This window comes from Juglans microcarpa x Juglans regia, chromosome 3S (assembly GCF_004785595.1).
Source record: "Juglans microcarpa x Juglans regia isolate MS1-56 chromosome 3S, Jm3101_v1.0, whole genome shotgun sequence".
NCBI classification, from domain to species: Eukaryota; Viridiplantae; Streptophyta; class Magnoliopsida; order Fagales; family Juglandaceae; genus Juglans; species Juglans microcarpa x Juglans regia.
In genome coordinates this window covers 21,408,483-21,422,664 of record NC_054599.1, presented here as the reverse complement: position 1 = coordinate 21,422,664, position 14,182 = coordinate 21,408,483, and the positions used below count along the sequence as shown (strand labels likewise).

The following is a 14,182-nucleotide window of genomic DNA, read 5'->3' as shown; positions in this document are numbered from 1 at the left end:
CTACTTTATCGTCTTTTCACCAAAAGCCTTTTGATGGCAATATATATGAATGAATGAATAGCCCAAATCATTTTTTTTAGGCTGTTTTTGTTCGGTAAAATATTTATGAGAAATTATTTATACAAATTTTAAATAAATAAGTTCTATACAAACATTTATAAAAAAGTAGATTTTACTTGAAAAAAATATAAAAAGAATTATTATTTATTAGTAAGATCTATTATTTTATAAAAATATTTATATAATACTTATCTATTTAGAATTTGTATCTAATATTACTGAATGTTTATTTTCATAGAATTTAGGAGCAAACCTCTAATTTTAAATTGCTTTCTTTTAAAATCCTGAAAATAATGTGACTGAATTTTCAAATTAGGTAACGATAAATCTATAATTTTTTTTTCTTACAATCTATATCACAATTAGTGAATACAAACGTGTCATTTCATTAATAATAAATTTTAATTTTATAAAATTAATATTTTTATTCAATATAGAATTGTAATAGAGTTATAAGAAATTTGTAGATTAATCATTTTATTTTTTCAAACTTATTCATGCACTACTTAGGATCTATGACCAGAGTATGTCAGTAATCAATAGTAGCCGATTAGCTTTTACCGGTAGCGAAGTTGTGTGAGAGAAGATGTGGCCATCAAGATAGTTTCTATAGACGGTAAGTGTTATTCTTCATTTTAAATTTTATTTTTTTAGTCATACTTACTATTCAGCACGATTTAAATAATTATTATTCAATAAATTAATAAATATAATCACTTAAAATGCGATAGAAAATTTATAATCACTTAAAATGCGATAGAAAATTATTACATCCACGATACAGAATAGCATTATCAAACAAAGAAATCCTCAATTTTTTTGCGGCCATTCTAAACTAGATCATAGTAACTTACCGTTTAGATAATGAGTTAAAATGAGATTAATTGAGATGAAAGTTGAGAGTTAAATAAAATATTGTTAGAATATTATTTTTTAATATTATTTTTGTTTTGAGCTTTGAAAAAGTTAACTTCTTTATTATATTTTATATAAAAATTTTAAAAAATTATAATAATAAGATGAGATGAAATAAAATATTTTTACTGTCTAAATAGAGCCCAAAAATTAGACCAATTTGGTTATGTTAGTTCAAAGCCCAATTATCTCATCCAACCCGGGTCGCAAGATTCTGATCGATCCCAAGTTGCTGGGGTTGGGGTAGACAGGCGGTAGTTGGATTTGGCTCCGCCTAGTCGATTACCTAAATGTTTTTGATTAAGGTTAGTCAAGTCAAATGGCCATTTTTGTCAAGTTAATATAATATTACATGACTAATAATTGGGTTGTTTGGATCACTTTAACAACATTCAAAACACGTTCAATTTTGGATGGTATGGAGCAGTGAAAATACAGATTAACGAAAGAAAATGTCGTCAACGAATTAATCATTACTTTTTCATGCACTCGACTCCTTTAAAGGACTCCAAATACGCTGTCGCAGCAGACACACTTCAATGGTAACTTTTCAAGACCGTGATTATATATTTTGTTAAAACATTCTGTATAATAACTTCTGTTACTGTCACGTAGATTTGTCCAAATAAAATAGAGTAATAATGACGTTGGGGGTGGCGGCAGGGCAGGGTAGGTACTACCCTAGACCCATTTGGGCAGCGTGGGCAACTCTATCCTACCATGGCCTGCAAGAAAAGCAGCCAAAGGGGGCAGGGGCGAGCTGGGCCCAGGCCCGCCCCCCTGCACCCCACACCCTGCATCCTGGCTGGATTATACACACATATAAATAAATAAATAAATTCTTTACTAAAACTGTTTAAAAGTTCTACGACATTGTTTTGAGATTAAGTTAAACCTAATTCTCCTCTCTCTCAATCTCTCTTCACTCATTCACTCTCTCTCTCTCTCATGCTGGCTACGACGATGCACTCTCAGAACCTCTCTCCCTCTTGCAGTCACTGTGAGAGCACGACCCTCTTCATTGTCTCCTCCTCCTCCTCTTCTTCTTAGACTCTCTCTCTCGCAATCGTGAGTTTGCTCCAAATTTTTACAAGTTTAGTTTTTTTTTAATGTTTCCAATTTGTTGTGTATTGGGTTCACTTGTTATGGATTTTTGGTGTATTTGATTGTGTATTTGCTCTTTTCTTTGATTTTTTCCCTAGTTGTGACCTTTGTGGGTGGGCGGTGGATAGGAGGTAGACGGACTAGTGGTTCACCCACGCACTCTGGCACACAGATAGAAGGCCCGCCCCTGGGATGTGGTGGTGTATTCCGAGGGAAAAAAACCCGCCCTCCGCGCATGCAGGGGCGGGGGTGTGGGAATCGGGCAACCCCGCCTTGGGGGGTGCGGGTAGCACTAATATACGTATAATTTTTTTACAATTATATTTTAAATTAAGAATTTTTCTATAAAACTGTATTATTTTTATAATTTAATTTTAAAAAAATTTCCTATATTTAACACAAGATTGGATAAAGGATTATATGTTTATAATTTTTTTACTTAAATGTATAAAGGATCAGTGACCGGTCGATCAGGATTCGAATGATTTTTATAATTTGAAGACATACAAAAATTACAAGCTGATCTTAAAAATCTAATAGTGGAGTTTATCCTGTTTTAGAGTAATTTCGCATCGTTCACCACTATTATTTAATATTATACAAAATTTATATTGTATGTATTTCTTATATCAAATTATAGTAAATGCTAATATTTAATAATGTGTATACACTCCAATACGAGAAATGTTGATTATCATCTTACATTAATGTTATTCTCAGTCGTACATATTGACAAAATATATTTTAGTTAATCGATTGACTTACATATCTTATAACTCTATTCCGACTATATATTAAATTAGTGATCATTTTATAAAATTGTAAGTCATTTTAATGAAGTGGATTGATTTAAAAAATACAGTAAAAAATTGTAAAAAATTATAAGTATATCATTATTTTATATTTTAAGTGGTTATCCATGAGGAAAATGGTAAATGTGAGGGAGGCTGTTTCCAAGGTCGGGCCAAACTCACAAGGTACTGATAGGTCTAAGGGTAGCCCAACAATAGGAAATCGGTATGAAATGATAGGATGGGTCGAGCCGAAAAGGGCAAGGTCAACCAGGAAGCCCAAAGAGGAGCAATAAAGTCGCACAAGTAGAACGTGGATCCTTGAGTCAGAGGCCTGATACCACTACTAGCTGACAATTCACATACACAGTGTTAGGGACAACACTGGTCCTTGTACACTGATGGCTAGACAGACCTGGAAGATGGGTCTGCCAAGTCGAGACCACGTTGCATTTAATGAAGGTCGGGGACGGACACACCACGACGTGAACCCTGGACTGTCAGCGATTACCACAATCAGACTTGGATGACCTGTTGCGTGGTAGAACGTCGGGAGAGGATACGACCTGAGTACGGATCAACATCACCACGATCGGCTTGCCAGGGGACCACCCTAACCAGGGATATATACCCCCCCTCGCAGGAGCAAAGAACTCTCAAAGCACTTTCATTTAAGCTCCCTTAAATCATAGATTGAGAACCCAAGCTGATTTAGGTATCGGAAGTGTTTCTCACCATCTCGAATCCTCATTTCTCCATATTCGCAAGAACGGATTGACTCATCGGAGAGTTTCTCGGGTTGCGAAACACGACATAAACAATACACTTACAACTATTTTTAACAACTTTTACACAATTATATTTTAAATTAAGAATATTTTTACAAAATAATTTATAAAAGTAAGACCACTTTACAAAAATACTCCCATATTAACACATAGTTGTAAAAATTGTAAAAATAGAATTGTACTGTTATAAATATATACACGAACTTGGTCGATCACCATTTAGATTCCATTTTTTATAATTTTTCCACATTCATGTATTAACTCTTAAAATTACTAAATTAATGTATTTCTCTTTTATATTTTTCATTCCCTTATCCCTATAATATTATCATTTTTGTGACACAAAAAGATTCAAAAATAAATGATATTAACTTCCTAAAAAGCTATTGTTACATTGCAATCTTCTATTCTCTTACTATTCTCTTAAATTTTACCACATGTGTGTCTCGTTACTCTATTTATAAAATCACTTAAAACTCAGTCACATCACAAGTGTAACGATGGTCATGAGGCGGCTCAGGACCTCAGGTTGCTGATAACATGCATGTCAGACTTGGGTTGGGAATTTGGGACCGCTCGAGTCAATGCAATTTGATCGAAGCCGTGGAACAAACGTGCGTAATTGAACACTTCAAAGTTCAAAGTTGAAATCTTCTACACTTTTATAATCTCACTTTTAATAATGTGTAATTTGATCGAGGCATGTTTCGATAATAAAATTATCTCATCTTATCTCATCTCATCTAATTTTAATTAATAATCTTATTATTATTCACAAATCATCTCATTTCACTATCCAAATAGAAGTTAGATAGGCCACCTGCTAATCCCAAAAATCCTTAGAGATTTTGAGTTTGTTTGTAGTAAAAAATTACCAGCCTTTTATTTATTTATTTATTAATTTTTTATTTTTTAGTTTATTTTTTATTAAATTTTATCTTTTGTTTGAATGTTTCAAAATAAATCTGATAATAAAATAGTAGTTTAGTCAGTCTTTATGGTGGTTGTCAATTTAAAAGATGTTATTTTAATGTTCCCGAACTATCATTTTTCCCCTGTAATATTGTAAGCTTTATACTATCAAAATATCGCTTGATATCCTTTTCTAAATATACGTCATAATATATATATATATATATATAATTTAATATTTAAAGTTTGAAATGAACAAAAAAAAAAAATAAATAAATCTAAAACAGTACTCCTTGTGGAGAACGAATGCCGAAACTTATATTTTGAAAGAAAACTCTACGTAGTACGTACTTTACATTCATCTAATTCTTATCCCGCTAGGACAGGTAATATTACTTACCAATTTTTGAATTTTTCTTTTACAATATAATTGACGATCTAAAAATAGGAATGATAATATGTAACACGACTCATGAATCTAAGAACTCAATACAAACACGATACAAAATTAACGAGTTTGAATTTAATGTTAATGAGTTTGGGTAAAAATAGATTGACCCGTTAATACACGATTTATAAACGGATAAATAATGGATTAACCTACTTAACACGAAATCAACCCGTTTTGACCAGTTTAGAATTTATTTCAAAATTAGAATTTTATTATTGTTAAGTTGTAATATTAATATTTTTTAATATGTTTATATTTTTATTGTTTACATTATAATTTTATACCTATGCTCAAATTTGTTATTGTATGGCTTGTAATATTAGTTTTATTATATGTTAAAATTTGAAAAATATTGAAAAATATTTTTTAAAGATATTGTGGTTATTAATAAATATAGATTTTAACTTTTATGTGAAATTCTGTTAATAAGGTCAAATGAATTATGCATTTTAGTCCAATCCATTTATATGAAACAAAATAGTTTAAATGAGTCATATCGTGTTAACATATTTTTAATTCATTATTAAATGAGTCAAAACGGGTGACATGATATGATCCGTTATCTAAATGAGTAAGATTAGGGTTTGAAAGTTTGACATGTTTAGCTTAATAAGTTGAGTTAGAGTTAACCCATATAATCAAATGTTCATGACTTAATATGACCAAAAATATGATCTGTCACCCCTATCTAAAAGTGATGAAAAGTGCCGCAAAATAAAAGTGAAATAAAAGTATAGTTTGTAATATTACTCATTTTGAATTTAATCATGTAAAGGATAATTTTGATATCTTGAGAGTAAGGAGATAAAATGTAATTACCTCATAGATTTATACTACTTTGGTAATTATCTTTTTAGAAAGCTTCGAAATTATTATCACTAGTGAATCCGATGGATTTATAGGTATAGTTGATTTTTTTTAAGTACTGTTTGAAATTTTTTTTATTTCTAATTTTGTTTTATTTGGTGAATTTAAATCTATGATATTTTAGCTGAATATGTATGGACTATGGAAAATATGTGTAGAAATAAAATTATATTTATAGGAAGAATAAAACTTCATATAACCTCGCACATATGTCATATATAATTTTCAATAAATTTTATATATTAAATGAAAAGCAGACATCCTTCCCAAGTGAATGAATAATCAACTTGAAGTTAAAACATCGAATAGCTTTTAAAATCCTAGTTATTAGATGGAGTCCAAGATCAGGCTCCGTTTAGATTTAGAGTTGATTTCAATTCAACTCATTTCATCTTATATAATTATTATAATTTTTTTAAATTATCACACAAAATATAATAAATAATTTAAATTTCTTAAATTCTAAAACAATAATAAGATTAAAAAATAATATTATAATAATATTTTATTTAATTTTCAACTTTCATCTAAATTCATTTCATTTCAACTCATTATCCAAATTGCACCTAAAGAGATCATAATTGAGTTTAAATTCTTAAATTTAAAACCCTTTCTGATAGCAAATTAATAGGAACAACATACACAATATATTGTTAGCATGATAAAATTTAATTCGTAAAAACAAATAAAAAAATTAAATTTTCCTGTAAATTAAATATTATTCTGTCTACAATGCGGAAAACATCCCTTACACCAATACGTGAATATAGGCTTTTTTATAATTTATATATTAAAAAAATAAATTTTTGCTATACATAATTTAAGAAAATCAAAATATCAATCAATTTTTAATATAATTGACGTGAAAAGTTTCAACCTTAATAATGCAATAAACGTAACAAAAATAAGATTTATAAATAAATTTTTTCTTTAGAAAAATGACGTGTGAAAGCTTTTTGTAGTTGAATTGAGTGTACAATTACAAGTACCTCAGAAAGAAAAAACACTCGACAGAAACCCACCACACATAGTGAGATAGAAGTCATGGATATGCAATTGTAAAAAGGCAAAGACCCAGATCTTATTCGCGAGTAGAGCCGTGGAAGACAGAGAGGAACCCCACACATCCTCACACCTTCGCTAAATTCCAAAATCTCCAGCTTCTTAGAACAACCAAACATCTTCGGCGACTACGTGTTCTAACCGCTTACCACTTCATTTCTCCCTCTCTATATAAAAACAACAAAATTCTTACCAAAACCATTACGATATTGATTTTATAGCGCCCCCGAAAAAATCTCTGTTCATTCTCTCCTCTTTCAACACCTGAAGGTAGCTCCCCGCCGGCTTCCTTTTTTTTTTGCGCTCTGTTCGAGGTCCGACAGATCGAGTATGGGTCCTGTCGTGTTGACTCAGCTGGCCACGGGTCTGAGCGTGTTGGCCGGGGCAGTGTTGGTCAAGTCGGTCATGGAACAGAAGCCAATGGCCGGCCCGTTCCCGCGGTGCCCCAGTTGCAACGGAACAGGCCGGGTCTCCTGCCTCTGCTCCCGCTGGTCCGACGACGATGTCGGCTGCCGTTCATGTGCCGGATCCGGTCGAATGGCGTGTAGAAGCTGTGGCGGGAACGGTACGAGCCGGCCCTTACCTGCCCAACTCATCGTACGACCACCAAACCGTCCCTCTTAATCCGGTTTGTGCTCGTTTGTTGTTACGGTTCTGTCAACTAATATTACAGTCTCTCTCTCTCTCTCTCAAGTTCTCTCTCTTTTTTCTTCGAATCGAATTATGTAATATAAATCCCACGATACTTCAAGAGCGAGAGAGAGAGAGAGGTGGGAGATAATCAGTTGTAATTGTAGTCACACTGCGGTATTGAAATTCTTATAAAGTAGGGGTAATTTATTTTCTTCTGAGTTTACTCAATTTTTATTTTTTACGCACCGGAAATTACGATCTGAATTATCATGTTGATTTGCTGCTTTAGTGCTATGATGATGATTGATGAAGTGCTGCTTTTAGTTTGCAGATTTTATGACTGAAATCTTATAAATAGATCGGGATTCATAGCATTTCTTACAAGCATGTTATTAATTATCTTTCTTCCATTCTTGAATTTTGGTCATTGCTCTGGGTATGGATCGAATTCATGAACCGACAAAAGATGAAAGCAAAATGGAAAATGCATGTTCTTATTCTCTTAAAAAAGAAAAAAGACCTTTACTCTGTTGGGTCTCTAAAAGAAGAGGAATGAGAAGACGTATAAGGGGAAGAGCATGAACAACGCGACCATAATTTTGGTCAAACTAAATCAGGGCAGTTGATCTATCAAATGACAACCTCGGCGGCTTTAATTTGCTCATTTTTCTAGCATCAGAAAGCCATGTTTGCGTTGAAGGCTCCTTCATATATTTGTTTCTTTTTTAAAATAAAAATAAAAAATAAAATTGCTGGTTTGCTTCTCAACTAAAAATCTAGAATTTTTTTTTCGTTCTCTTTACGTAAATTAGTATCAAAAGAATATAATTTTAATTAATTTATTAGAAAAAGAGTGAATATTTTAAAAGTTCATAATTTTTTTTTTTTTTAAAGATAGAACAAACTTCATTTATTCATAACGGTATATTACAACTTTGACCTGAGACATACAGAAAACAAGTCAACTACTACTTTTTAGGCTCCCAATATATAAATTTATTTGTAACTGACAAGGTTTAGTCCATTGCTGTAACTCTTTACAGACAAATCGTCTGAGAGACAACACTCTGTCCCAAAACAGATTTAACAAACCTCACATTTTATCTTAAAACAAAATGAAACAACCCTATACTCTGTCTAAGATAGAGTAGATGACACACTCTATAGATAAAAATCCAAGATATTATATTTTTTTTTTAACTTAAAACAAAATAAATAATAGAAAACGTAAAAGATATATCAGAAAATAGTGAATTATAGCTTGAAAAGTTGTAGATCTGCATTTTTAACTTTAGAGAAAATAAAAAATGCAAACACCGAGACTGTGGTAGTGTGTGAGGGACATGCGCCACCTTGGAAGTACAGCGAAACATTATGTCTGAAGAAACTGATGGCCCTGTTCCTAGAAAAGCCGCAGGTGATAGCAATAGAGCTCCCCTTACGGTGACGCATGGATGTCACACGCGCACTTTGGGCTGCCTATGTGGCTCACACGCCGCTCCGTTCGACGAGATTCTTAATCCGTCTGAAAGATCGGCGCCTTGGGAATCTTGCGGTGGAGCGAGTGGTGGTAGCTTGGTTCCGGATAACAACAGATTTACATTTCGCCCTACTGTAAACGGAAAAAAAAATTAGAAAAATAAAAGAAAAACTAGAGAGAAGAAGGAGGAGGGAGGAGGGAGGAAGGGAGGAGGGAAGGAGGAGCCAAAGCTCCAACCCCCCTCCTCTGGTCTGAGTTTTTTGAGGGGTGGGGGGCTTGTGGTACGAGGCCTGACCTCACACCACAAGCTCAGCCCGAGTTTTTTGAGGGGTGGGGGGCTTGTGGTACGAGGCCTGACCTCACACCACAAGCTCAGCCCCCTGACTGACCATAGTGCACTGGCTCTTCACTGTTGGTCGGGACAAGAGGTCGGGCCTGCCGCGTGGAACAAAAAGGAAGGAAAATAAAAAGAAGTCACAAGCACATGAACACAAAGATAAAAAAGAAGCCCACTTTATATATGTATGCCAGCCCAATTACAAAAGGTCTGAATTACAAAAGAAAGGAATACAAGCAAAATGCAAAGGCTTGGAGCCCGTATAAACCAAAAAGAAAAAATAAAAAAAGAAAAAGAAAGAAGCCTAAGAAGAGGAAGGGGCGCCCGAGGGGAAGGGGGCTTTCCGGGTTTCCTAACGTCCTTGAAAAAGGCAAAGGCTAGAGGGTCCGGCTCCAAGGACTTCAAATCTAAAGTGTTGAGGTCCACATTGGGATTCTTCCTCAAGAGATCCCGGAACCGTTTGAGGTCCTCCTTGTAGCCGTACCCCCATGTTACATCCCTGATGGCCCGAGTGCGCTAAATCTAAGTCCTGACCTCTTCAATATGCTCAACACTGATTTGAAGGCTAGATGTCGTATCATTGGCATGATGCAACTCGGTTCTAAGATTTTGGATTTGGACCTCCCTTTGCTGTACCTTAACCTTCTAGCGCTGGACCTCCCGGACCAGGGAAAAGTGTTTGAACGTGAGTTGCGAGCGTCGCCTGACAGCAGAAGCTAGCTCCTGATCCAACTGGCTCCTCTCCCCCCGGAGTGCGAGAACCCCTTGCCAAAGGTCATCGTCCTCCCTCTTCTCTGAGTCCTTCAGTGCGTCCCGAAGGCGTCGCATCTCCTGGGAAGCCTCGGAGAAGTCCACCTTGATGCTCGCCTCGAAAAAGTTCATAAAAATTAAGATCATGATACTCGCCTCAATGTATCTTGATGGAATTAAAGTCTAGCTTATTTGGAGCCTAGGAATGATCATTTTACCGATATAGGCTTTCACCCCAAGTTTCACAACCTAACTTGCCCTAGTTTTATTTAATTGTTTTTCTTCGTATGTCTATATTTAGGGTTCTAGAGCACCGTAAATAACATCCACATTCACTAGATTGGATTTTCTTAGGGTCTGTTTGAGAATATAATTGTTCTTAGATATTTTTAAACTACTTCACTATTATTCACAAACTATTCATTACTATTTCACTATTATTCTCATTATTATTTACAGCTCATCTGAAATACTCTTGTATCTAAATAAAGCCTTAATGTGGGCAATGCAGCACCCTTTTGTGGTCGTAGACATGATGATCTTATGCATGGCAGCTGGGCATCCAATCCAACTAGATGAATTAAGTGAGCTTACAAGCTATAAGAACCACTTTTAGGTGAAAAAGAAATGTCGGGAACTAGAAAATTTTTAGAAAAAGAAAAGAAACGAAAACCCTTTCTCAATGACTATAGGTAAAGGAGTATTTCTCTTTTTCCCCATTCCATTTCATGACTTATTAGTATATTAGGTCTCAGCAATGCTGGGATTAATGGAAATTAAGCTCTTTAGAGCCTTTGACTCGAGGACTTGGCGTGCTGATCATCTAGTTGCCAAGAAAGAAGAAAAAAGAAAAACAGCTAAAGAAAAGTCAAATCCAGGAGAAAACTAAGAAAAGTAGTATATATAAGCAAGTGGTTGAAAGATCTATACGGTTAGTTTCTAAGGGTACCATACGGCCTTTCCATTTCCAAAGCCAACAAAAGAGTTGCATTGATTCATATATTCTGAATTAATTAGTGAGTTTAACCATGAAACAAATCAGTTAAAAACTCTCAACATTAATGCATGGCATTCTACCCTTATGACTCAAAATTCTGGATTTGATGAGATGACATGATTCCGTCGAAGAACGTCTGTAAATTGTACTCTCCGATTGACCCAATTCCATATTTGCTGAGTTTCGTACTATCGAAACTTCATGAGTAGTCACACATGATATCTAAAAACCTCATTAACGTTAGATAATTCTTGAAGCAAATTTCATTACTGTAATCTGTCCGAACTAATATTCAGCAATATTTCTAATTTTAAAGAGGCATTTATACATTGCATGAGCAGTCTGTAGGAAGACATGATCAAACACAACACAAGTTCCACTGATACAAACATTCCTTCTGAAAGCACACATCTTTTAAGCCACCTACGTAGGTAAAAATCGATCACTCCTTGTCTGTCTCACGCTTGCAGTCATGTACAGCTTTCTTCCTCACTTGGGGGTGAAAGCCTGCAACAACAAACCGTACAAGCGATTAGCTCAAACAACCAAAACTATTTTCATGCAAAGTTCTTAATGTTGATGTAACAGTCATATCTAGGGCTGCACTTACAGCAAAAACAGTGGCGTGACCAGGATCAGCAAGGTGGGCAAAGAGGTTGTCAATGGGGCCTGTGCCAGTGTAAATGTGTTGGAACCACGCACCCATCACAGCCAACATTGCCAACCTCCCGTTCTTGATTTCTTTTGTCCTTAACTCCTTGATCTTCTCAGGAGAACCGGTTCCCCACCCAAGTGGGTCGAACCAAAGTCCTCCAGGATAGCCAACGTCTGTCCCTGTGAGCTTGTTGTTTGGAAAGATGGGGTCTGTGTTTACAGACCCTGGCTTGATGATGTCTGCCCAGCGTCTTCCCTCGGCCCAGCCGATCAAGATCAGCTCGATGATGAAGAGAGTGGTTGTGTCAGTGAAGTATTCCAGCTCTCCAGCAGTGTACCAAGATGGGGTGTTCAGGATGCCAATCTTTGTTAGCAACTCTGGAATAAAAATACCCGCAGCGCCTAACATTGCCCATCTGCAGTGCACAAGCTCGGATTGTACGTTCCATCTTAGGCTCTCGGGATCGGATGCTGTTAAACAATCAATATTGCAACATTTAAACAAGACTCAAGAAAAGAAAATTGTGGCCTGAACATCACTATATATGTTGGAGACCAACATCACTATATATGTTGGAGGTCACCTAAGGAAATGAGTCAAATGGCCAAATTAAACATGCATGCATGTGGAATATTTTTTACTTGAAATGGTAAGTGGAGTAGGATGTAATTCGGCTTGAACATACAAAGACCCAGAGGATCAAAACCAAAGTCTCCAGGGAGGCTGCCGTCGAGCCATGGAGGAGGGGTGCTGCCTGGGAACCAGAGAGGCCTATCAGGGTCAGCAGCAGCAGCACACACCGAGAGTGATCGTGTTCCTCTGGGTGCCGTATTGTTTCTCACTCTTAATTTCCTCCCACCAAGGAAACAAGCTTTTGTTGCACCCAATGCTGATCCAGTCTTTTGGGAACTGCAATGTACGAAAGAGTACTTGCATAGTTAATTAACCGTAGACATCTCTGATCTCTCAATTCCCTACGTTTTTGTTAGAATATAATTCAAATAATTAAATTTTCCTTCATTCTCTCGTCAGTTAAGCTTTCGTGATCTGGAGTAGCATGGTATCATCAGAACAGAACAGATGTCCTGAGTTTGAGACAAGTGGTGTTTTAACAATTTTAGCTCCTTTTCAAACTTTAATTACAACCACTCGTTAACACCAACTATACGAACAAGCAACAGCGCATGCATGAAGTTCCCATCTGTGCTCATAAATAAATTCCTATAACTTTATTAATGTCATTTATTCACTAAACCAGCTACTCTATATGAGATTCCTATAACTTGATTAATGTCATTTTTTCCAAAAGAACATTAATGTTGTCGGCTATGTTTTAGAGGAACTTGCCTGGGGGAAGAGATGGCGACAGCTGCAATGGCAGAGGAAGCACAAGCAGAAGCCATTTTAGGCTTTCAGCCAAGATTTTCTTCAGTTAGTATAGGCGCTGCGTGTTTGATTTATGTACGTACGGGAAGCAAAAACGTGCGAATCTGTTAATGTAAAGCAGGGGCTTATCTTAAAGGATAGGAGAGTGAAGGTGCAATTGGATGCTGTGTTGCCATGTGTCATGCAGAATCTGATATCAAAACCTCCACCTCCATTTCTATGGATTACCTCGAATAATCACAACTTGGTGATTCACATATCCCCCCTCCCCACATGGCAGATATATCTCACATCCAGCAGTTGGATTATATCTCACATCCACATGGCAGATATATCGAATGTGTGTATGTTCTAATTGTGAAATAGTTGTTTGATAAAAAGATTTCATAAAAATAACTTTTATAAATTATTGCACAACTATTTTTGATAGATAAATAATATTTACAGTCATAGAATGCGTAAGTGTTGCGCACTTCTTTTGAAAAAAAAATGTATATATGAGACTTACATGTAAAAATTAATTTTTTAATGATAAACTCTAATTTTTTTTAAAAAAATACGCGACGCTTGCACAACTCATAATTATATTTAGCAATTTTTTTTTTTTTATATAAAGTAAATATAATATTTCGCATCTAATTGCATTAATTTATAAAATTTACTTTTATAGAATGTGTATATTAACCCAACACTTCTCATTGAAATACGGTCTTTTCTATTGAAGCCAGAGTGACTCAAAGCCCAATGAAGAAGGTGGGTACATTTCAATTAGATTTTAGGGCCGAATAGTGCTTCTAAGGTTGGGCTCTGATACTACTAGGTACGTGAAAGAACAGGGCTCGTTTTGGTAACATATATCTAATTGAATTGGGCTGGACAGAACTCAGATATTTCAACGCAGCTACAACAGCACCCTTTTTCTTTTGTTTGATTGGAACTCATCTTATATAAGACATTCTTTCTTTAATTGATGGAATTGGATTTGTCCTACGAA

At 35.2% G+C, this 14,182-nt stretch overlaps 2 protein-coding genes across 2 annotated transcripts; one reads left to right on the top strand and one right to left on the bottom strand.

Moving 5' to 3' along the window:
• Window positions 1-7,075: 7,075 nt before the first annotated feature.
• LOC121257356 lies at window positions 7,076-7,794 on the top strand. Its single transcript, XM_041158326.1, has one exon. The coding sequence runs from the start codon at window positions 7,281-7,283 to the stop codon at window positions 7,572-7,574; it is 294 nt and encodes a 97-aa protein (XP_041014260.1). The 5' UTR covers window positions 7,076-7,280; the 3' UTR covers window positions 7,575-7,794.
• A 3,590-nt stretch (window positions 7,795-11,384) lies between these two features.
• On the bottom strand, window positions 11,385-13,366 carry LOC121257355 (chlorophyll a-b binding protein, chloroplastic-like). The gene is made up of 4 exons (XM_041158325.1): window positions 13,150-13,366; window positions 12,488-12,711; window positions 11,758-12,272; window positions 11,385-11,654 (listed from the first exon to the last, which is right to left on the bottom strand). The coding sequence occupies exons 1-4, from the start codon at window positions 13,203-13,205 to the stop codon at window positions 11,637-11,639; spliced, it is 813 nt and encodes a 270-aa protein (XP_041014259.1). The 5' UTR covers window positions 13,206-13,366; the 3' UTR covers window positions 11,385-11,636.
• Between the last annotated feature and the right edge of the window lie 816 nt (window positions 13,367-14,182).